General features: G+C 39.5%; 1 protein-coding gene across 1 annotated transcript in view; it reads left to right on the top strand.

Moving 5' to 3' along the window:
* The first annotated feature begins 259 nt into the window (after nt 1-259).
* LOC109933396 (chloride channel protein 2-like) overlaps nt 260-26,274 on the top strand; it is a 70,482-nt gene continuing 44,467 nt past the window's right edge. Inside the window, exons 1-4 of the mRNA XM_048604581.1 lie at nt 260-411; nt 1,114-1,247; nt 8,441-8,631; nt 15,233-15,344. Of these exons, the coding sequence (XP_048460538.1) occupies nt 260-411; nt 1,114-1,247; nt 8,441-8,631; nt 15,233-15,344 (589 nt within the window). The remainder of the gene's footprint in view (nt 412-1,113; nt 1,248-8,440; nt 8,632-15,232; nt 15,345-26,274) is intronic.

The following is a 26,274-nucleotide window of genomic DNA, read 5'->3' as shown; positions in this document are numbered from 1 at the left end:
GTCAACATTTTCAAGGATAATAATTCAAAGTTATTAAGTTTCCAAATAATCCCTTAACTCATTTGTATTGCATTCCTTATCAAGCAGGCATTAACCCATTTAACGTACATCCTTAAAATAATGCTATGGGATTTAGGTCTATGAGTGTTATAGAAACACACGAGGTAAAATTTAGTCTCGTCCTTCTCTCCTCACTGCAGAGGCAGGCAGGCACTATGACCCAAACATGTATAAGGATTCATTCACTGGGTTCAGGTGAATGATAGGAGTAAGCTGGTGGCTGGCTGCACAGTTATTGGCATCTTACCCAATGAGAGTGAATAAATTTAGGACCCTCTGCCTCATGAGCAACAGACTTGTCAAAATTCTGGAAAAGGAAGAAGTTGTTGGAGTCAGCCACAGGAAGATGAGGTAATTGTAGTGCAGTGAACTGAGGAAAGTCATTAACTTTATTGGCAGCCTCCACGAAAGAATTCTTGAATGGGTCAGGCCTAGTACCTTGTCTGTACTCTGGGAGCTCGGTTTGGAGAGGCTGATCCAACAGGGGTCTATTGATGTCTTGGGCTCTACCAAGACACCTGAAAAAGGGCCCCATAAATTCACCAGTAGGACTAAAGCTGTGCAGATTGCACACAGGCCATCTGTCAGGGTTTGAGTCTGTCTTTCACCAGAAAACTGTTGTAACAAATAGTAAGAGTACAGGAGCAGGACTGTTGGCCCTTGGCCTGGTTTTGCAGTTTTGCTAATGACTGATCTATATCTTAACTCTTTTTATTTGCCTTAGTAATTATTGATACCGCAATTTTAGAAAAATGTCTGTTGGTCTCAGACTTGAAAATACACCACCTTTTGGTTGGACAGAGTTCCAAATCCATGCGAAGCATTGCTTCCTAAATTCATTCAGAAGCAGCCTAATGCCAATTTAAGATTATACTTTGTTATAATAGAGAGAAAATTCAGACTAACACACTAAAATAATGTATATCATGAAATAATTTTCAGTGTCTTAGTTTTGCTGTCATCAGACATAAACATGCTGAATTCTGTTGATTTCAAGCAGGGGGAATACTGTTTTGTACAGACCGTGACTTTTAAAACACTTTTCTTTTTCAGGAAATATAACATCCGTGTTGAAGACATAATGGTAAGAGACATCCACTTTGTCATTGTAAACTGCAAGTATAGAGACCTGCAAGATCTCCTTGACTGCACAAAACTCAAACACCTTCCTCTTGTTGAGTCAGCAGGTAAGAAGAATAGCCTTTAATAATTTTTGACATATGCTTAAGAATGAGACACATTTCTCTGTGCTAAAAGGGCCAAGTTCTAACTCCAGAGTATGAATTCAGGCTAATTCCATTTCTTTAAATATAAGATTTGGTTTGCTCTAACATTTTTTCAAAAACTAGAATTCATTGATTGGATCATCATCCACACTTTCCAGATTCCAAAGGTAATCTGGAAATTACCTTTGTTCAGAATAGCTGATAGAAGACACAAAATTGGAGATTTGGTAGAAGCTCTTTATTTGAAGTAAAATTAGGTTGCTTCAAAATTTTTTGCTTCTTTACCCAGGAAACTGTTCTTTTTGTGAAATCAACCTTTAAAATCTTTTGTAGTATAGAGGTACAAATCAATGCTATGTGTGTATTTACCCGAAATGCTACAGGGATAAGACTAAATTTTGGTGTTGAACCTTTGGAATGAAATGGTTGTTATACGATCTGATGCCTATGATATCATCTCATGTAAGGAGTATGGGCAGTGGTGAGGGTCGTTTAGCTCAGTTAGCTGATCGGCTGGTTTGTGAAGCAGTGTGACGTACACAGCATGGGTTTAATTTCCATCATCAGCTGAGGTTATCATGGAGGACTCTCCTTCTCAACCTCTCCCTTCTCCTGAGGTATGGTGGCCCTCAGATTAAATCACTACCTGTCTCCCTCTCTCTCTAATGAGAGAGTAGCCTATGGTCTGATTAGACTGTGGCAACACACACGGACAGTGGTTTTAGTGTTGTTGATTCCATGCAATAACAATAGCTAAAATTATCCCTATAAATAAAATTTTAAAAGTCCTATTTGCTGGCCTCTTCATTTGTGTTCAGTGCTGTGAACAGTGGAGCTCTTTTGACATCATTGTACTTAACAAGCAACATTTATGTATTTTATGATATTTTCAGTTTGTGTTTTTTATTTAGTTCTACTCAATAGTAGGAGCTATTTAAAGTTGTTTATTTGGTACTTTCACTGTGGGCCAGATTGAACAAACAATGGGTAGTTAATTGGTTACATGAAAGGTGTGATTAGCTGTTCTCTGGTTTTCTTCTCCTGTGGCAATTTAGGTTGTTGTGGAAATTGAGACAGTATAAATTTGAAATGAGTTGCAAGAGCTCAATCTTGACCTGCAAGAAGCCAATGGCGGGGTTAGGGTTGTAGATAAATTTTTGCCTCAGTGGGACTTCAACCTTGAGCTGCTATTAGAAAACCTTTGTTTCCTATAATTGATAGTTGATTGAAGTGAAGGGGGTACAATTCTTGAGTTTGGTATTTGTCAGGGTTCAAACTACATTTTAGATACAGGTGGTAGCACAGGGTATCCTTTGTGATATCAATGAATCAATCATTTTATGCCTTCTAAGTAGTGGCATTGAGGTCAACAGTGAAGCTGAAATTCCGAACTCATGCATAAAACGGGTAAGACCACACAGTACAGTGTGCAGTTATTGGTAGCTTATTTCAGAAAAGATGGTGATTTATCATGATGATGCCAAGAAAGGGCAACTATAACAATGACAGCCTTAGTAGAATCTTCAGAGACTAAAGCCTTTATCTTAACCAGGAGTGGGACTCAGTTGGTCAGCGGTTGAGGGAAATGAGGATGAAGAAAAAGCCAAATCCCCTTAGCTTTGGCAGCATGAGGTTTGGGAAGATTTAATGTTCAGAATTCATCTGCATGCCGCCAGTCACATGCCCACCCAAAACAGGCAGGTGGCAGCTGCCACACTATGGACAGGACTGAGTTTCAGGCAGCAGGGTGTTGTCTGATGGTGAGAAAGGAACAGCCACTGGTAATAGGATGGGTCACTGGGCAGATGTTCCCATGGGTCATGGAGGAGCATTCCTATCTCTAACCCATCTCTACAAGCAAAATCAAAATAGAAAGTACTTGTTTCACCCTGTTCTCAGGCTTAACATACTCCCATGTAAGATAAACCAAAATGCCACATTAAATTCCATTTTCCATATTTAAAGAAGGAGTTCCCCCAACTTCAGGAGGAGCACCTGTTTGGAGGTTGAAAGTGAAGCCAGCCAAATCCATTCAAAACATCAGTAGAAAGATACCCAGCCAATTTTAATGGCTGCCTGCCAGATAGAGCAAAAACAGCCTCTTGGAATAATTTCCCCTGCAGCAGAGAATGCTCAGAGAAGATGTGATAAAGAATTTTTAAATGATGGTGGTTTTTGACAGGAGAGAAAGAGCTACCTTTCCTCTGGTTGAGGAATAAGTGATGATGGATCACATTGATTTAAACTAAGGGGAAGGGCCAAGGTTATAAGTACTAGATTGGAAAGGTATAGTTCAGTGATGAAAAAGAGACTTTCATCCAAATTACTATATTGATTTTTAAGATCATCTGCTTTGCGGATTGCAGTTTTGAGTACAAATAGGTTCTTAATTTTATTGCCATTTAGCAGGTAAAGGAGCAACATTGAAGACTTGAAATTAAGTTTATGGCTCATTGGTGATGAAACTGAGACAGTGTTAGAGTTCTAAACACAGAAGTGATTTCCCAGTCAAACTGTATGGTCCTTCCATTGGTCTGGCAGCATCTGTGAAGAAAAAATCAGAGTTAACGTTTTGGGTCTGGTGACCCTTCCTCAGAACTGTTCACAGGAAGGGTCACTGGACCCAAAATGTTAACTCTAATTTTTTTTCTTCACAGATGCAGCCAGACCTGCTGAGCTTTTCCAGCCACTTCTGTTTTTGTTCCTGATTTACAGCATCTGCAGTTCTTTCCGGTTTTATTTGGCCCTTCCCTTCCTTTTCCTGAGACTGTTCCGTGGTATGACCCCTATGGATTCAGTTGCATTAGAGATGGGTTGTTCATTCCTCTACGCTTGGCTGACATTCCTGAGTTTGAGACCCATAAGGCCTCCACAAAAGACTAACTCACTTACACTAGAGTAGGGCCAGACTCGCACAACAGGACTGCAGATGGCTTGTGGAGCTCTGAATGGAGGCAGGGGGAGAAGCAAGGAAGGGAATAATCAAAGGTCTTCTCTCTCATGGTACACGTATATGTCTTTGTTGACCAAGAACTGGGAACATTTTGTCGCAGTTCAGCGATGCACTGAATTTCCAAGACAATACTTTCCACCCTGCTGTTTAAAGGTTTAGAGAGACAGGCTAATTGTGCAAGTCATCAGTGAGGGCCAACGTGTCTTCAGTTGCTCGGACTCACTTTCCATGAAGATGGATATCAGCGCATTGGTCTGGGATATTATTGCATTTTAGAGACAGGCTCCTCCAACCTTTCCCCAGTGGTACATACAAACTCTTGAAATGGAGTCAGAAATTTACACATTTTCTGCTGTCACCCTGGAATTGAAGCTTTATGGAACCCCAACCCCAAAGGACACAGCAGCTGTATCCAAGAGTGTCTTGCACCTCTGACAAGAACTGTTCATTGTCATCCTGATCTCCAGCAGCAGTTCCTATTCACTTGTGATGTGTACTTCACCATGGGACAAATCCACGACTTGTCTTGGAGGCCCACTGAGGTTTGTGTAATAAATCAAGTGGAGGATGCACTTCTGCTGTACAACGGCGCTTCACTCAATGTGCCCAATCTCCTCTGAGGAGGCATTGACCACCTCCCCCAGCAGATTCTGTATGACCCATTAAGTGCCTGAGGATGATAACGGAGAGAAACTAGAACTGAAAGGGAAAAAAACTCAAAATTACCATTGTTCAAAATGATCATTGTTCACCGATGATACCAATTTAATGAATGAGTCTAGTGCCTATGTGATACCTCATTCTAACTGCAGGGAAACATCTATACTAGTTCAATTTCCATGTAAGCACCATGTTACTCATCTTCATGGTCTCATACTACGCACTGGTCCAGGTGTCTATTGCAGGAAGAATAGTTCATAGATCTCGGTATAAGCAAGGTATTCTGTGCTCTCTCGTCCTGCAAGGAAAGCAGTTAGAAAGTCCTGTGTGAGAGAATTGAAATGCTCTGAGAGGATGGAAAGAGGGTGACTGTAAGGGATAGGCATGAGATGACAAAAAGGTCGGGTTGAATGTCAGTGGTGTCTTCTTAGATGGGGATGTGAGAAGCTGCCCCGATTGGGTGGAGATGCAATTAATACTGATCTGAGGAATTCTGTGTAGGAGAATGATGGGGAAGTTAGAGTGAAGGAGATAGCTCTTGAATGTGGAATGCAGACTCAACTTTCCTATCCTCATAATCCTCAGTAAACAGATTTAGATGCTATAATTCTGCCCCATGTTTCAGCTTTTGATTTGCTGAGTGTTTGCAATATTTGTAATTTTAGTTGGTAATAGTAGCCATAGTCCATGAGGATATAAATAGATTTAAAAGGATATAATGTAGTTGAGATTAGGAAGATGTGGCTGCAGGTATTCAGTTTATTCAGCTTTTAGAGAGAACAGACAAAAAGGAATGGGATGTGGGGTAACATTCTTGCTAAAGAGTTAATTAAGACAGTAGTGAGGAAGGATGTTAGCTCTGGTGAAGCTGAGCTTTTGAGCTATAAAGGTTTCTCTAAGTATGTGAAGAGAAAAAGATTAATGAAGACAAATGTAGGTCCTGTACAATCAGAAACAGGGACAATTATAACGGGGAACAAAGAGATAGCAGACCAATTAAACATATGTTTTTGTTCTGCCTTCAGGAAGGAGGATACAAATAACGTCCCAAAAATTTTAATGATCACAGGATTTAGCGAGAGGGACGAACTGAGGGAAATCGGTGTTAGTAAAGATGTAGTGCAGCGGAAACTGATGGGATTAAAGGTTGATAAATCCCAGGGTTTGAAAATCTCTTTCCGAGTATAATCAAGGAGGTGGCCCTAGAAATAGTGGATGCTTTGGGTAGTCCTCTTTCAAGTTTATATAGACTGTGGAACAGTTCTTACAGATTGGTGGGTAGCTAATGTAATCCCACTATTTAAAAAGGATGTAATGAAGCAACAGGGAATTATAGACCAATTAGCCTAACCTTGGTAGGGAAAATGTTAGAAACCATTATAACAGATTTAATAGCAGAGCACTTGATAAATAGTGACATGATTGGACAGTGTCAACATTGATTTACAAAATGGAAACCAAGCTTGACAAATCTATTGGAATTTTTCAAGGATGGAACAAGTCAAATTCATAAGGGGGAGCCAATGGATATCATTCCTTGAACTTTCAAAAGACATTCAATAATGTCCCACATAAGAGATTAGCATGTAAAATTCAAATGCATGGAATTCGGATTAGTGTACTGACATGGATAGACAACTGGCTGGCAGACAGGAAACAAACTGTAGGAGTAAACAGGTCACTTTCTGAGTGGCAGCTGGAGACCAATGGGCTACCTCTGGGATCAGCGCTTGTACCCCAGCTACTCACAATGCATATTCATGATTTACACGAGGGAACTAAATGTAATATCACCACGTTTGCAGACAAGACAAAGCCGGGTGGGAGGGGGAACTATGGGGAGGAGGCATAGGTGTTTCAGTCTGATTTGGACAAGTTGAGTGAGTGGGCAAATGCATGGCATATGAAGTATAATGTGGATAAATGTGAGGCTATTCACTTTGGTAGCAAAACCTGGAAGATGGATTGTTATCTGAATAGCGACAGATTGGGAAAGGGGGAGGGGCAGTGAGGCCTGGGTGTCCTTGTACATTATCACTGAAGGTAAACATGCAGGTGCAGCAAGCAGTTAAGAAGGTGAATGGTATGTTGGCCTTCGTAGTGAGAGGATTTAACAACAGGAGTAGGGATGTCTTGCTGCAGTTGTACCGGACCTTGGTGAAACCACACCTTGGAGTATTGTGTGCAGTTTTAGTCTCCTTACCTGAGGAAGGATGTTCTGGCTATGGAAAGAATGTAACAAAGGCTTACCAGACTGATTCCTGAGATGTCAGGCTGATTTATGGACACAGACTGAATTGTTTAGAACAATATTCTTTGAATTTTAAAAAAATGAGAAAGGGATCGCATAGACATTATAAAATTTTAACAGGACCAGACAGAGTAAATGCAGAAAGGATGTTCTCAATGACCAAAGAGCCTAGAATCAGAAGTTACATCTAAAGGATATGGAGTAGGCCATTTGTGACTAAGGTGAGGAGAAATTTCTTCACCGAGAGAATGGTGAGCCTATGGAATTCTCTGCCGTTGAAAGTGGTTGAGGCCAAATTATTCAATGTTTTTAAGAAGGTGTCAAATATAGTTCTTATGGCTAAAGTGACCAAAGGATATGGAGAGAAAGCAGGAAAAGGACATTGAGTTGAATGATCAGCCATGATCATATTGAATGGCAGAGCAGACTTGAATGGCTGAATGGCCTACACTTGTTCCCATGTTTCTATGACTGTAGGCATCTCTCTATTAGAAAGAGACACTTAGTTATATGTAGTTTGATGGGCAACACACTGCAAGCATAGGGCAAGGCTCAAAAGCCTTTAAATAATTCAGAAGGATAGTGGTTTCATAGGCTAGTAGTTAACTTCATAAATCGCTGTTGGTATTGTTCTACAAGGCAAACAAGTAGATCCACTGATGAATGTAAACAAAATGGCTCCTTAGCTCTGCAGGTTGGCAGTTTGTACACTCTTAACTGTGACATTAATTAATAAACTTTATATTCCAAATTAAAACAGGTGACTGCAGCTTCCAACATCTGCAGTTTACATACTTTTTGCCATGAATGCCTATCAAATTTTGAAAGCTGGACAATATGTGATTGCAGAGTTGCTGTATTGTAATCTTATTGTGGTGTAAGATTTATCCAGCTGGAAGTATTCTTACAATTACACAAAGTAACACTAGGTAAATATTCCGTTTTTTAAAATGAATATTCATTTCCATTCTGAATGCAGTATGCTCTAACTTACAGCTGAATGAAGTATAATCTTTCTATTTTCATTTAACAACTATAAAACACTCAACACTGGCTGCCTGTTAAGGTGATTCGTTTTCTTTATCTTAACCGTTGTTGCTTATTTGCTGGATTAAGTTGGTAAAACAAATATGAAAATATGAAAGCGGATGACTGCCAGTGTCTGACTTTAACAAGTGTAGATTATTGAGACTAATCAAGTGTGTTTCATTGTTCACTGCTGATGTTCAAGGCATTGGCTTTACTGTGTGTAAATATGCAATGTATTGTTGGAACTGCTTTTGCCCTTAGACTCCATGATTCTGCTGGGCTCCATTGAAAGGAGTCAGCTGCAAAGTCTTATTGATGATCAGTTGAGTCGACGGCGGAGGATGGACTATCTGAAGGAGAAAGCTCAGAACGAGAAGAAGGTGGATGCTGACAGCCACCGAATTATCAATGAAGGAATTAAAGATGTGCATGATTCTGGGGTCAGATTTGAGGTAAGAAGTTGGAACAGAAGTAAAGAAGCCTTTTGATCATTGAATTCATAATGCATGTAGGACCAACCAAGTTATTTCTGGATCTCATCTTACAGATACATTCATTAATTTTAACAGTCAAAATAGAAAGTAGCTTGTATTCATATAGTGTACTTCATGTCTAACAAAAGTCTGAGTGAACCTGCACCAGCTGAACTACAGAGTTCAAGCTGATAGCTCACTACCACCTCCTCAATGAAATTAGAGGTAGGAAGAAAATATTAGCTTCATCAGAAATACTAAGACATAAGAAAGGATGTAAAATAGTCCTAAACATTCATCATCACTGTGCGCAATGACCTAAACTGGCCACCAGTCAAGCAAAGTCTTGATTTGAAAATTCTCAGCCTTGTTTTAAAATCCCTCTGTGGTTTCATCTCTTTGTACCTCTAGCTTCTTCCAGCCTCCAATCCCTCTAAGGCCTCTATGTTGATCTAATTCTGACCTCTTGAGCATTTAACTTTAATCGCTCCATCATTGGTGGGCTTGCCTTCAGTTGGCTGCCCTCTAAGCTTCTGAACATTCTCCCTACACATCTCTGTCTCTCTGTTTCTCTTTCCTCTTTTTTCCAGCATACCATAAATCAGATTTCTATGATCAAGATTTTGGCCATCTGACTTTGTGGTTGTCATATTGTCTTATACCGTTCCTGTGATGCACCTTAGAATGTTTTTTATGTTAAATGTGCTATGTAAATATAGGTTATTGTAACATAGAAAGCACCAAAGCCAATTAATGTGCAACATCCTCCCATGATGTGGTCATGACCAGATAATCAGTTTCTGTGATGTGCATTATGTAAATATTGGTCAGTTTAACTCTCTATTCTTCAAAATTGTGCCATGAAAACATTTATACCTACACAAGAGAACACCAAGAACATCAATTTAACTTCCTCAGTGCTGCACTGGAGTGGCAACTTAGTTTTAAATGCTTAGCCTTTGGAATGGGATTTGAACTCACAAGTTACTCACTCAGAATTGAGAATGCTATCGATGGAATCAGAGCAGATACCATAGCTTGAATTTTCATGCAGTTGGAGAGCCGCTCCAGCTTTACAGAAAATGGCAGTGTCTACCCAAGTCGAGTAGTGCCATCCCCAAATATAGTACCTACCATGTTTGTGGGTGTGGGCCGGGTGCAGGGGCAGGGGAAGAATTGGGAAGGGTTCTGATTTCCACATCCGCAGTTACTGGAACCCACTACACTGTGGAGATGAAGTACAGTCCAGTGACAGCTCTATGTTATGCCTAGAAAAATGACCCTGAGCCTTAAGTTGTCTACCATTGTGTTCCTATGCCAGCATTTCTGTCTCAGGCCTGCTGCAGTGCTCCAGCAAGACTCAGTGCAAACTGGAAGAACAACATTTCATCATCCACTTGGAGACATTACAGCCATCAGGACTCAATATTGTGTTTGATAATTTTAGAGCATTTTGCTATTGGTAGGATTTCTCTGACACATCATTCTGCCACACTTTCTATATTATAACGGTGACTATACTTCAAAAAGTACTTCATTGAAAGTTGCATGATATTTGGAACATTTTGTCAATTCTGATACATTTTCCATGTCAGAAGTTACTGAATCCAAAGTCTAACATCTTCATTGTGGTGGGTGTTGTTGCTTAGAATAGGCAATCAATTCCTTTACCTTGCTCTCAATTATTCTGTTCCACCTACACTGCCAGGAAACTGTTTTATCAGTGTCAGCAAATTTCTTTACTTGGATGAAAGCATTGCTACCAAATAAATCTATCATGGAATTGGGAGGCTGCTGTATAATTCACTGAAATATCCAGCTGAAAGTGTTAGCACAAGAAATACAAATATATTGACATTAAACAAAAAATATTGAGGTGCTTTTCAAGCTTGTATAATAATTCACAAATAACACGGATGAACCCCCATTTGGAAATCTATTTGGTATACGACATGACACTAGTAGGACTGAAGTTATTCACAAATCTAAATATTCCTTTTGTCTGTGAACAGAATTTCAAGTCTGATTACTTTAAACAATGTCTTCCTTCATCTGTTGTGAACTGTTTGCACAGTGGGCTTGCCAAGCACCAGGATAGGTTGCATTTAATTTCAATTAAACTGTGATCTATAGAGCAACCAATATCACTCAGGGCTCCATTTTGTGGTTGTCTCAGGGAGGTCCCAACATCCTTTCACTAAACATTATGAATGTCATTCAAAATAGATTGGCTTTCTTTCAGGTGATTATAATCTATCCAGATCTTTGGCATTGTTGTATAACACTTGTAAATTGAAGAGAAATACATTTTGTCTTAGAATAATTTTCCTAATTCTTTTAATTTAGTTTCCTACATACCTCCCTTCCAATCTCGCTCCCACCATTTCTGATTCTAATTCTTCTTTACATAAATTTAGTTTGTCTGTTATAACAGCTTGGATGACACGATAGGCTTTGTGCTTTGAAAATAAGACACTAGATTAAAATATCCAGAAGAAATGCAGCAGTCATTCAGCCCATCAAGTTTGCTCTGTCTTTCAATAAACTCATGACTGATCTGATAAACCTCAACTCCAGCCTCCTGCCTTTTACCTCAGTAGGCTGGATGGCTGGTTTGCAATGTGGAGTGATGCTGACAGTGTAGGTTCGATTCCTGTACTGGCTGAAGTTACCATGAAGATCCTGCCCTCTCAACCTCTCCCCTTGCCTGAGGTGTGGTGACATTTGGGTTAAATGCACCACTAGTCACCTCTCACTAATGAGAGAGCAGCCCTTTGGTCCTCTGGGATTATGGCGATTTTTTAAAAAATCTAAATAATTGTGGCCTCAGCACTGATCCCTGTTGCCATCCAATAGTTGCAGGTTGTCTTCTATAAGTTAGCCAGTCTGCTATCTGTGCTAATATAATATACCCATAGATTCTAATTTTATTAAGTAGCCTTATGTGTGGGACCTTATCAAACACCTTCTGGAAATCCAAACATATAACATCCACTTTACTAGCTTCAAAATCTCCCCACCCCCGGCCTCATCCCATGACCAACCCTCCCTCTCATCCCCGCATCCTTGACTTGTCCATCTTCTCTCCCACCTATCTGCTCCTCCCACCTCACTGATCAATCCCCACCACTACCTACCTACACTCACCTATCGCCATCCCACCTACTTTCCCCAGCCTGACCTCTCCTCTCTTTCTTTATTTCCGAGCCCCCTTTCCCTCCCCTCCCAACCCGAAACATCAGCTTCCCTCCTCCTCTGATGCTGCCTGTCCTGCTGTGTTCCTCCAGCTCCCACTGTGTTATCTCAGACTCCAGCATCGGCAGTTCTTACTATCTCTAACATCCACTGTTCCCTCTTTATCATACCACCCTATTACCTCCTCAAAATAACTCTCATTTGTCAGGCATGATTTCCTCTTGATGAATCCATGCTGACGTTGTTTGTTTAAATTGTATATTTCTAAATGTTCAAACATTTCAATGTCAAATGTTAAGCTAACTGGCCTATGATCACCTGTTTCTTGCCTTCCTCCCTTTTTGAATTAGGGTTTTATATCAGTAGTTTTCCAATACTCTGGGACATTTCCAGAATCCTAAGAATTCTTGGAAAATTGCTACCCAGGTATCCGCTATCTCTGTATGATTTCCTTTATTATGCGAGGATTTGACCCATCAGGTCCGGGGACTTATCAGCCTTTAGCCTCATTAGGTTCTCTTATGCTTTTCTACAGTGATAGCTAGTGTATTTATTTCCTCCCACCCCAACCTCATATCTTTTTCTTCTTTCCTTTTGAAAAGTCACATACTTCTGAATATGTCATTCCCAGCTTTGATATCCTTGTAACCATGTCTCCATAGTGGCTATAAGATCATTCCAAGTAACATCTATTTATGCTGTTAATTCATTTTATTCCATTCCAAATACTATGTGCTTTTAAGTAAAGAGACATTAATTTTACCTCCTTACCATTTTGTTTTCTCCCTTTGTTCCCATTTGATTTTTTTCTAATATTTGTATACTCTGGAAAGGACGTTCTGCTGAAAGAATTTGAACAGTTCAGCTCTAAATTTAAAAGCAGAGCTTCTAAGCTAAAATTCTTGGGTTTACTACCTGATCCACAGGCAGACTGTCAGAGGGTAATGACATCAAGGATTCAAACGTGTGGCTCTCTGTTCCTTCCTATCCCATTCTGGCTATCATTAAATAAATAGATGTTCCACAATGTTTTCAAATCCCCTTGCTTTATATGCCTACGTATCCCTTCTCCAGAACTCTCCTCACCTCTACTGAGTTTAAATCCCTCTCTACAGCCCCAGTTATTCAGTTTTTCCAAACTGTGGTTTCAAGTGAAGCCCATCCCACTGGAACAGCTCCCTTTTACCCTAGTATTTGTACCGTGAATGGAATTCTCTCCCTCCCACGCCAATCTTTTGGGCCGCACGTTTGAATCCTTGATGTCATTACCCTCTGACAGTCTGCTTGTGGATCAGGTAGTAAACCCAAGAATTTTAGCTTAGAAGCTCTGCTTTTAAATTTAGAGCTGAACTGTTCAAATTCTTTCAGCAGAACGTCCTTTCCAGACCTCTCCATGTCTTTGGTGCCAATGTAGATGACAGCTACTAGATCACTCCCCTCGACCTCCAAGTTCCTGTACAACCCTGAGGAAAAGTCCCGAACCCTGGCTCACAGCTGCAGAAAATAGTGCCTATCCTGCTAATTATACTGTCCCCAGCCCCAACTACATGCCTATTTCCCGAACCACACTCCCCCGACTTGATTGTCTCCCTGTACCAAGGTAAGGTTCACTCATTTTCCCTTCAATTCCCATTTTCATCCATGTAGCTTGTAAGAACTTTATATCTATTGGGCTGTTGCAGACTCGTTGAATGCTACCCCTGGGTCCCTATAACCTCACCTGCAGTGATACCCTCCTGATTACAGACCAAATTTGAATTTCTTAATCTGAGTGGTGGGACTGTCCTCTGGAGCAATGTGTCCGAGTAACTTTCCCAGCTTCCAATCCTCCTTTTGCCTGTACTTCGTCTAGGGTCTGTCCAATGATCAGTAGCAGAGGATACACAACTGTAGAGGCTTCTCAGGAGACTCACTATTCTTAATTGACAAGACTGTTTATTGCATGATAGCAATACTGCATTACAAGTCAGCATAGGTATTGGGAATCTTGGTGGCTGAACAGAATTTACATGCTCCCTACAAAGGCTAGTGTAGAACTCACAGCCTTTACCACATGACTACATCGGGGTGACATTGTCTGAAAGGTAGAGCACAATGTAACAAAGGCACAAAATCTCATCAAAGCATTACTCATTGTTAACCATTATATATAGTGCATACATGATAATAATATGACCTCTACTATGACTCCATCTCCTTCCAGGTTTTGGATGTCATAAGGCCAGGCAGTCTGTGTACTTCACAGTTTTCCAAGAATGCACTCCCTTCAGACGCTTTTGCTCGAGGACTGTTGACCTTGGTTCTAATTCGTGGATCATTTCTCCATTGGAGGAACTTTTATCTCTTCACAATCCTTTGGGGAGAGGATTTTCATTTTAAATTGGCCATTACCTTATCCAAAGGACTTTTAGTCTCCTGAAGTCCTTTCACTGAGATGTTCTTCCCGTGTAGTTGTTCCATAACAGCATCTGGAGAACCATTTTAATTCTGTAAACATTCTGCTATTTGGACTCCATGTATCAATCTCACTGCTGTAACAAGAACATTGTCTTACACTCTTAAAAATGGCCACAACTTAAATTTTGCTAAACTCCCCTAGTGTGTCAACTCCCTTTCAGTTTGTAGACCAAAAGGGAAAAATATATAGTGAAGTATTATTATTTGTTCAAAACGATGGCATCATGTGGTTTTATTCTCTTACTAAGTACCCTGGATCTCTCATTTTGTCTCCTTTTAAAATCAATCGTACTTATCCTTAGCTGGATGTTTACATACAGGCAGTCTGGTCCTGGATTGTAACAGAATTTAGATTGCACTAGCTTCAGTGGTTAGCCGTGGCAGCCTGTGTCCCCATGCAATACTCTGGGCCTCTAGAATATTAATCCAATGAGGACACCATTATTGAGCCAAATTCTCAGCCTCCAAAAAAAAAACAAAGATTATGCATTTTGGTTTTATGTTTCCCATTATTTACTATATTTTGGGGTCTGAATCTTTTTCACTTGCTGTGTTGTTGCAACATGCTATAATATTTTGAATTTAGCGATGTGATGATGGTCTCATTTTTAATTATGTCTATGTTAATCTCTCAAACAGTGACTATATTTATCAAATGAACAGTATTTTGAATCAATATCTAGCTAGTGTTGTCAAATCAGTCAAAAATAAACTCCGCTCTGCCAATGAAGAAATCAATTTTTTTAAAAGGAAACAACTTCTGAAACATTTATTTCACAGCTCTATTGGAATTCAATACATAGAAAATTGGGTTCCTGGTAGAGGATTGTATTAGGTCCAAGGATTGAATTTGCAGAAACGTTTGTTTTAAGGTACCACCTTATTAATACATGCATTTCTGACGGACCTAATTTTTGTTTCTCCAAAGGTTGGTACCGAGGAGTCATCATTTTCTCCAACTCGAAATGGATCACAGAAACCATTGAAACCAGCATTAAAACGAGTTCCAAGTAGTTCTCATGATATTGCATCAGGAACAGGTAAGCATAAAACGGGGCATGCAGTGAGCAGAAATGAAGAAGTTCTCAGCCAACATTCTGTTTCCATGGAAACAGTTCATCAGGTTTTTAGCACTTTAGGAAAAATCCAAAGGTCTGCTCTTTCAGGCTATGTATACCTTACAGTAACACAAGCTGCTGTGCTCTACGTCATGTGGGAAATTATGCAAAAATATTCATTACACTGATGTACATCAGTTAACTAGGCCACATTCAAGAAGTTGATGTTAGGTTCAATAATGTCATATTCAACTTAGAAGACATTTTCCATGAGCTTAACTCTGGTTGTAATGTTTAACCTGTTACTGTCCATTTTGAAAGCCACTGCTCAAACATCTGTGCAGAATATGACTGTGTGTTAAAAGAATTATATCCGTGCAAACTTCTGTCCATTGCTGTCTATTAACACTCCTAGATACACAATTTTAAAGTAAACTATTAAACAAATTGTGTTGAGAAAAAATCACATCCCACCCCTACTTTAAGGCGCTGCCACATGGATGAAAGCCAATATGACAAGTTTTTATTTTAAATACGGATGTAGAAATAGCAATCCCAAAATATGATTAGAATCTATTACTTTAAAATGTTAAGGTTCTGAGGAAGGGTTACTCAACCTTTAAATGTTAACATTGGGCAATTAGGGATGGGCAATAAGTGCAGGCCTAACCAGTGACGCCTTCATCCTGTGAATGAATAAAGAAAAAACATGCACAGATGTTGCCGGACCTGCTGAGCTTTACCAGCAATTTCTGCTTTTGTTTCGGATTTACAGCATCCACAAGTTCTCTCAGTTTTTACCTTTAAAATCTTGACTGAATGTTGACTGTATGCCTAGTTCACACCCTCTAAACCTGCTTCAACTGAAGACTGCAAAGGGCTATACCAAGCTGCACTTAATGTCATGCCTTTAGAATAGTAAAACATCCCAAGGTATTTTAGAGGAGCATTGTGAAACAAAATTTAGCTATGATGCAAATAAAGCATATTTGACAAGAAGATGAAAATCTTGGTCAGGGATAATGGTTTTAAAGAAGGACAGAGAGGTATAGAATCTGAGAAATTTAGGGAAGGAATTTCATGTCAAAATGTTCAGGCATCGGTAGACACAGGCATAATGCGGCACAATTAAAATCAGGGTTCTCACAAATTGAGTAGAATTGAAGATGCATAGATATCTCAGAGGGTTTGGGGATGGAGAAGATTAAAAATAAGCAGGGGTGAAACCATATAAGATTTGAAAACAAGGATGAGAAATGAAAAATGGAGCTGTAACCTGACTTGTGGCCAGTGTAGTCAGCGAGTTCTCAGCTGCTGGATAAGTAGGACTTTAAGGAGTGGAGGAGGAGAATTAGGTTAGGGCCAGTAATGTTCTGATAATGTCCCGTTTTCAGAAGGAAGAATATGGGAAGCTGGTTTGGAATGAATTGGAACAATTGAGGCTGGAGGTTAAAAATAGAAGAGGAAGGTTTCGACAGTAATGGGCTGAGGCAAATGTGGGAAAGATGTTTTTTGTGGGTTGGAAATGGACAGATTTGGCAATGGTGAAGATATGGGATTAGTAACTCAGCTCAGACTCAAACAGAAGATTCAAATTGCAAACTGTTTAATTCAACTTCAGATGGTAGGCATGGAGGTATGTGAAATCCTGGAATTTCAAGGAATGCTGTTCCACAGTTTGACAATAGTCTGTCTCTCTTTATCGATTTATATTTGCAGTCACTACTTCTCCCAAGCCCATCACCTCACATTATTGCTTGCTTTCAATGTCTTCAATATTAAATAGCTACAACAGATCCCCACTAAGTCTCTGTTTGCAGTGGCAAAACCTGAGGCATTGTCTAACCCTCAGTCCGTAATTACTGGGGAGGCGACGGCCTAGTAGTACTATCGCTGGACTGTTAATCCAGAGACCCAGATAACTTTCTGGGACCAGGTTCGAATCCCACCACGGCAGCTGGTGGAATTTGAATTCAATAAACATCTGAAATTAGGAATCTAATTATGGCTATGAATCCATTGCCAATTTTCAGGAAAAACCCACCCGGTTCACTAATGTCCTTTAGGGAAGGAAACTGCCATCCTTACCTGGTCTGGCCTACACGTAACTCCAAATCCGTAGCAATATGGTTGATTCTTAACTTCCCTCTGGGCAATAAGGGATGGGCAATAAATGCTGCCTGGCCAGTGACACCCTCATCCTGTGAATGAATAAAGAAAAAAAACTTCAATATAAGCAGATATTTCTGGAAATATTCAACAAATCGGGCAGCATCAATCCTCACCTGAGGATTGTACCTGAGGAACTAGAGAAGATAGAGCAGGTGTTAGAAGACTGAATGAAGTGACCTGCAGAAAGCAATTCCTGCAGAGTTTAGAGAGTGAAAGCTGTGTTAGATTATGAAATTAGCTGAGGTGGTAGAAATGGCAAGAAAATGGTCTGTTGAATGCAAATGTGCAGGCTGATGGGATGGAAAGAGAGCACAGTGGATGGGGTGTGCCTAAACTTTATGTGAAGAAAAAAATAGAAATGAGACATTGTGGTTGAAGGTCCCGTCCAGCAGTTTAGTGGGGAATCTTTAACTGAGGAATAAAGTGAGATATGTCAGAAACTTTGGTGTGGAAACTGGTGTCGTCAATGAGAGGGAGTACCTAGCATATGTGAATTGAATCTTTACATGAAGCCAAACAGGAAGAATTGTAATGCAGTTAGTTGTCAGTGTTGACAGACTTGTACTAGATGTTAAAATCCATTCTCAGAGATATAGAGAGAAAAATGTACAGGATAAGAAGAGATATAAAAGAAGGATGTGAGTAGAAATTTGAAGATTAATTGAATTCAGAGCAAGAGTGATGCAAAACATTTCTGTGCTGTACATCTCTATGACTCTATAAAATAATGTTGATTTAAACTCTTTTAATGCAAAATGAAGGGAGAGATCACACAATGCATCTCTTTACATCGCTTGTTATGAATTGTTCCACATGCATTTCAGCTCAAATTTCACTCTTTCATTTCAGATTCACTAGTAATCACCAGTATCTCCATGACACTCAACATTCTTTTAACTGCGTAATAAAATTCACCTTCTCCTCTCTGCAGTGCCATATGCTTACTTGGGATATTTATTTCCTGCATCATCAATTCATTCACGGTGTGATTGTCTATCTTCACAGCTCAATGATCCTTATGCCAAAGGGCTCATCATTGCTGCCCTTCTATTACTTCCTCCAGAAACACATTAGGAAACAAAACCTAATGATGTAGGGTCAGGAGGGGCTACCTGCATTAAGCAATGCATGGTTGGATATAGATGTTTTGTTATATAAAATTATGGTACGATTACCAAATCAGAATTTCTTTTATTCGTAACTGCAATGTCGCTTAAAATATTGTACAAAACAAATCAGATAATATAATTGCTCAAATTAAATCCCCTTAATGTTAATTTTCCAGCCACAAGATGCTTTGCCATAATATCAAACCCTGGACTTCAAAAAATATAAAATCAACTTGGATTTTATCAGTTGATTTTCTGCTTTGTAATATCTAATGTAAATGTAGCTGTTATACTGCACAACCTTTCAGACAAAATTTAATAAATTTTCAGATGACTTGCAATTCAATCAAATCATAATATTGCAGCTGTACAGGCAGCTATAAAATTTTAGGTGACTGCCAGATGAATTTGTAATGTGTTTAGACAGATAATTCAAATGTCAAATAGTTTAAAAGGTAATACATTGAAATTCACTTCTATGCAAATCTGAAATGTTAACTCAACCCAACTGAAAGCATATCAGTTTTAATTTTCTCCTATTTATTGCTGCAGGTCTTAGTTTGTCAATACATATATACGCCAAAATTAATGCTATAGAGTGTTATGCCAACTTATTTCCATTAGAATAACTTCTGAAGTAAGATTTTTGAAAATTTATTTCATTTATGGGATGTGGCCTCTGCTAGCAAGGTCAGTGATTATTGTTCAGCACTATGAAGGAACCGGTGAATTGCTGTAGTCCATATGATGAAGATGATGCTCTAATGCTGTTACAATGTAAAAAGATGATATATTTCCAAGTCAGGATGTGATTTGGAGGGACACTTGCAAGTGATGGTGTTCCCACATGCCTTGTGCCTTTATCCTTCTAAAAGGTAGAAGTTTCAACTGTGGGAGGAGTTTTGAAGAAGCTTTGGTGAGTTGCTGCGGTGTGTTTTGCTGATGGTACATATTGCAGTCGTTGTGCATCATTGATAGAAAATTCAAAAGTTTAAAATTGAGGGTCCAATCAAGTTTTATCCTGGATGATAGCAAGATTCATGAGTGTTGCTGGCAGGAGCACTACATCAGGATTTTGCCATCCATACTGTCCAACCCTATTGTGGAGCAAGTTAAGAATATATGATTTCATGGTGCAACAGCTAATTAAGTGGATCCCAATTACCAGAATGCTAAATTATAAGAAAAAAATTGAGCTTTTTAAGTCTTGAAATTATGTATTAGGAGAAAAACATGGAAGTATACAAGACAGCTTGAGGAAATTATTACGTTCTGGCCAGTTAAACTATTACAATGGACAAGGAAGCAAAGTACAAGCCAGAGACATACAAATTTAAGACAAGTGTCAGGAACTTCTTAATACTTACAATGTACTCTGAGAAAAGAGAGAGAACAAACTCTGGAATGAGTTAAGAAATAGCTGAATTAAAATACTGAAAACGTTTAAAGAGTGGAAAGTAGATATTTGAAATATTGGGGAGTTGAGGAGCTGGCATGATATAGAGGAGCTGAGGCCTGGTCCAAAGCAGCCATGGTCTTGAATGCTGGGGCACATTTAAACAAGTGAATGGCTGTCTCCTTCTCTATTTCTTGTATTGCTATGTTCTTACCTCTGTGATTAGGTTAGGCTTTTACTGCTTACGTGAACCAAGCTTATAAATTTATTGAACATATTTTTTCATCCTAATCAATCTTACCATACCTTCCAAAGAATGCATGAAATTTGCAGGAATATTATGCCATTCTTTGCTGTCCCCTTATTCATGAAAATCCAATCACAACCCATCACTAAATTTCAGTAGGCTTATTCTTCTGTTGGAGGATTCTTGAAAGTTTGGCTCTGAAAGTTTGCGTTCAGCTCCCACCTGCTCTAGAGGTGTCAGAACATATCTGAACAGGTTGCTTAAAAGTATGTGTACTTTGACATTGAAAAGCCTACCTTGTTCCCTTTTTAAACAATTTACAGATCTAACAATCTCTCCTCTGTAAAAATTAATGTGTACTTAACAACTATGTACGCAATGGAGATCCCTTTAGTGGTTTCTTAACGCTAACTCTCTTCTACAATCGAGATTCTCTTCAAATGATTCAACTTTATTTCCTCCTGTATTTTCAGAGCCCCCCTCCCCACTATTACATTTCAATGACTGATTTTCTGATTAGTACAATCTTACATCCTTTAGTGAATCTTAGAGCTGTCAAAAGGTTGGGACCACCATACACACTTCTTACATTTATTGGTGTTAGTTGCCTCTTAAGCATATTAGTATTTTTCTCTTATGGGTGCTGAGCTATGTTGCCATGTAGTACTAGCTTGCTTTTGAAATCTGAACCAAATGTTTGTATCTTTTGCATCAAACCACCAAATACAGACTGGACAGGACAAGTTTTGATCTAAATTGTTCAGCTGCACAGGTGCACAATAAGGTGAACATATCAGTGCAGCAATTAAAAGTTCATTTAATTTTAATTTTGTTACACAGAAATACTTCTTCCTTCCATGCTGCCATGCACCATCATCTTGCTTGAGGTGATTTCCTAAACCTATTTAATTAGGCTCTGCATTATTTTTGCAGCAAGTTATTCCATGAGTCCATCAGTCCAGGGTCTTGGTGTCTCTCATTTTAATAAAATTTAACTGCTGCATTCCTGTTCCCACCCAGGATGAACATAGGCCAAAAGAACTAGCCAAGCTTTCACCAAGTAATCTTCCTTTGGAACTAACTTCATTTAGAGCATGGCAAGAAGGAAAATATATTTTCTCCTCCATTTTGATTGTTAGTTGTTTCTTTACTTCCCATGATTCAAGGTTATTATGTCAAGATCTACCTCAAGTACACATTCAGTAGTCTGTGGCCATTATTCTGTAGAAAAGTGGTCCAAATACTAGAGAAACAAGCCAAGGAAATTGATTTAAATACAGATGGGAAGATTTCATTTGTATATGATGTATAATAAAATTATAAATATATTCCTTACATTTTGGAGTTATGACTGCACTATACACGACAGAGAAGACCCTTCACACCATTTGTCTTTGTTCTTTTCTTAACATGTGCATTTGGGATGTAGAGCATCTAAAACTGAGAAGGTTGTCTGTTTTCCCTCATGATGTTTATTGCACGTAGTTAACACTTGAATGAATGAATGATGATTGATTGTCACTTGTACTCTACAATGAACAACATGGTAAAATACAATGAAAAGCTTCAACTGTCGCCACAATCCAGTGCCATTTTGAATTATTTAAGAATATAAAGAATAAGAAGATAGAGCTGAAAGAGAGTCAGTCTTCATTCTGCTGCCTCTGCCATGTGTCCTGAACCCAGAGTCAGCTGAGCAGCGACACATGTGCCACCACCCCTCTGCTGCAGCCCTGGACCCACCAATGTCAGAGTCACCACGCTTCAGGCACCATCTCCTCACCACTGGGCCCACCTCGCCACTGATGCCAGGCCCTGTGTTGGACCCACACTTGCCTTGCTGATATCCAGGAGTCCCTGCTCCAGGCCCACCCCAACCAGGAGTCTCTGGCTCCACTGCCACTGTCTTGTTGACACCTGGAATAACCGTTCCAGGCATACCACACTGCTGTTGCTTCAGCTGCTGCCTTGCCAATGCCTGGAGTCCCCAATCCAGGCTACCACAATGAGGAGTCCCTGGCTCCACTGCCAGGCCAGGCCACGACCTCAGTGAGAGCCCCACTCCGGCCACTCTCCTCCGCGATGTCACCTCTGCTGCCAGTGCCAGGAAGAAGATGAAGAAAAAGAAAGGAGTCGAAAAGGCTAAGGATAGAAGAGGGGAGGCAGCCGGTCTGGAGCGGACGGCCCCAGGAGCCCAAATGCTGCCTACCTTTGGCAGTACTGCTGTCTTGGAACTTAATCCTTGAGCCAGTTCTCACACCTTCTAATAACGCAAGTAAAATTTGTTTTGCTTCATCTCATACCGCATAGATAATCCTTATCATTTTTTGTGAGCTCTTTACTCTGTCCTTAAGGCTTCGCACTCTTAACTATCTAAGAAACCAGACAGTCAATCTATTCTTTTTCCTGATACGTGACACCATTAGACTGCTTTTGTAAATAGAGATCGGCAATGAATTTGATATTTTTCTCTTGAATAACCTCCATCGAAGTTCAGCCGTGCATCTTGTAATCATAGTTAATTCGATTTGTATCTGCGTACACGACATTCATTTATTTGCATTAAACAGCATTAGCTCAACAGCTGAGGCTCTCCAGATCCCTTTGAATCATCATGCATTTTGACATCCCATGCCAACGATGAACTTTAAAATTGTGCTTCAGCTCTATCATCATGTCCAGATCATATATTCAGCCAAGTCATTTGAACAGAAGCACGTTAATAAATGTCAGTTAGAAATCAATATTCTCTTTTGTACTTTGAAGATATCTTTTTTTATTTGATGATCGCTTACAATGCTTTTCATTTCAGGATAGCACCTGTCTAAGACGAACACACAGAGCAGCATAATACTGAAATGCTAAGCATGTGGGGCCACAATAGTTTTGACCAAAGGTCATCCAATTGAAGCATCCTCTCTTCCTTGTTGCTACCAGACTTGCTGAATATTTCCAGCATTTTCTGTGTTGATGTCTGCACAAATTTTTTGTTGAATTTGTTTTAGCATTCATTTGAATGCTAAGCGTGAATGGTAAAGAAATCTAATAAGAATTAAACCAACTCTATATTTAACAACGAAATAAAACTAAAATGTTGCAGACACTGGATATCTGAAATAAAAACAGGAAGGGTTTGAGATTAGAGCGATATTTTCATGATTGCTCCAGCTAGGTCTAGAAATATTACATTCTCAAATACTTATTAAATTAAGGAAAGTTGCCATAGTCCAAGAGGACCATAGAGTTGCTGTCTCTCTCATTAGAGAGAGAGAACTGGTGGTGAGTTTAACTCAGGGTCACCACACATTAGGAAGGGGCTGAGGATCATCATGGTGACCCTTGCTGGTACAGGAATTGAACCCATGCTGTTTGTGTCACTTTGTAATGCAAATCAGCCATCTTGCCAACTGAGCTAGCCAACCCCCTTTTTTAAACATACAAGTCTGTTAGAGCAGCAAGGATAGAATGTACTGTTGATACTGTTTGTTGTTACAATTATTATACTGTTGTAGAAAAGTACAAAACTACTTTTCTGTTACAATAACATCTTAGTAGGAAAAGAAAAGGAGAGATCTCCTTGTTTTGTTTTTGTGCATTAAGCAGGAATGACAGATTAGAAATGATGAAGACAGTGTATTATTTTGCAGTTTAAGACCTTAATTTTCCTTATTTCACTGGCTTTAAAAGAAGGACCACCATAACACGGTTATCCGACATGCGGCAAAGCAAGGAAATTTTCCATTGTGCCATTCGTCATTGGGTGTTCATGTATACTTTCTGTGATAACATAGGGCAAGGATGCTTCTTTGCCTTGACAGTCATCTACTCCAATAGCATTAATGTTGGAAAATCAGTCAGCCCTAGCAGAAATTTTAACTGCTGTTATCAAATTCTGGGCCACACCAGTCCAAGGTTCATGCAACATCTGAGGAAAGGTTAAGGAAGTTAAGCTCATTTCTTTCACTTATGCTTGAAGTCCAAGGCTAGCAAGAGCATTCAGTCTCGAGTTTGTACTTTAAACATATTTTTCTTATACTTTATCCTCCAGGACACTAGTTTGTATGTTTCACCATATTGTTAGCATGTGTGTGTGTGTGTGTGTGTGTGTGTGTGTGTGTGTCTGTGTTGTGAGGAGTGGTGGATGGCAAGAGAAATGTAGTTTGTTCTGCTTCCCATTGTGTTGGACCCATACATTGACATCTAAACAAGGAAAACATTAGTTTTAAAGATTCATTCATTCTTTCTTCGAATGAGTTGAAGGGGATTGTTGGATTCCTCTTTCTGGATCAAGGAATATAAGGAAATCAGTATGCTCTGTCAAGAATACACAAGGGAGATCTCTGAAATCAGATAGTTTGATATCTGGAGTTACATTTAATGGTTCCTTTTGAATATCGGTGCTTTTAATAGGCACACGAGGAGATGTCAACACTGAAGGGTAACTGATTAGTTATGTTCATTCGGTCCTAACTCTGGGTTCTTGATGACCAGGAATGCAACTTTTCTTGTGACCCTTAAGCTGTGCAGGACATGAAAAGTTTTGGAAATCCAATGGAATAATTATTATTTAAAAGATGAGTGTTAATCTTTTTGAATCATGTCACGTCATTTTTGTGGCCTCTTTCTACCTGATATCGAATTATCAAAGAATACAGCATGGAAGAACATCATTTGGTCCATCACAGAGTCAAAGAGTTATATATAGCATGGAAACAGACCCAACTAGCTCACACCAACCAGGTATCCTAATCTGACCTTCTCCCATTTGTGAACATTTGGCCCATATCCCTGCAAACATTTCCTATTCATATACCCATCCAGGTGCCTTCTAAACATTGTAATTGTACCTGCCTCCACCAATTCCTCTGGCAGTTCATTCCATACCCACACCACCCTCTGCGTGAAAAAATTACTCCTTCGGTCCATTTTAAATCTTCCCCTCTCACCTTAAACCACCTGATTTAGACTCTCCCTGTAGTTCAAATGCCCCAATCCCAGCAGCATCCTTATAAATCTTTTCTGAACCCTTTCAAGTTTAACAACATCCTTTCTATAGCAAGGAGACCAGAATTAAATGCAGATTCCAAAAGTAGCCTCACCAATGTCCTGTATAGCTGCAACATGATGTCCCAACTCCTGTATTCAATGCAATGACCAAAAAAGCAAGCATAACAAACAACTTCTTTATCACCCCGTCTACCTGCAAGTCCACTTTCAAGGAACTATACACTTGCACCCTATGTGTCTTTGTTCAGCAACACTTCCCAGGGCTATACCATTGACTGTCTAAGTCCTAGCCTGGTTTGTCTTACCAAAATGCAACAGCTCACATTTATCTATCCATCCATTATTATAGTAGAGTCCTTGCCATTTCACAGTTTGATTGACAGCTCCAAGTGGTCTGTATTCTTTGAAGTGGGACTATTAATGCTTGTTGTTACAAGGGGCTATGCACTTGAATGAAATGTTTGTTGTCGTAGCCTTTATTCATTTGCAGAAATGTAAATGTAGTAAATGGATTTTATGAATGATAGTTTTTACCAATATAGTGAAGTCTTTAATAGACACTTAGGAACACAGGTCTGAAGATCTATCCATGATGCATACTGCATGAGTTGTTATGGGGCATAGTTTGGTATGAAGCATATGAGGGATTTTGGGGATGGCACAGGGACGCATCTTAACTCCAGATAACTTGTAACTCCAGATATCAAACTATCTGATTTCAGAGATCTCCCTTGTGTATTCTTGACAGAGTGTACTGATTTCCTCATATCCCTTGACCCAGAAAGAGGAATCCAACAATCCTCTTCAACTCATTCCAAGAAAGAATGAATGAATCTTTAAAACTAATGTTTTCCTTGTTTAGATGTCAATGAATGGATCCAACATAATGGGAAGCAGAGCAAACTACATTTCTCTAGCCATCCACCGCCCCTCACAACACACACACACACACACACACACACACACACACACACACACACA

Source organism: Rhincodon typus, chromosome 13, assembly GCF_021869965.1.
Source record: "Rhincodon typus isolate 14 chromosome 13, sRhiTyp1.1, whole genome shotgun sequence".
Classification (NCBI taxonomy): domain Eukaryota; kingdom Metazoa; phylum Chordata; class Chondrichthyes; order Orectolobiformes; family Rhincodontidae; genus Rhincodon; species Rhincodon typus.
Note: the sequence above shows the minus strand (reverse complement) of the source record. Positions and strands in the feature narration are given on the sequence as shown.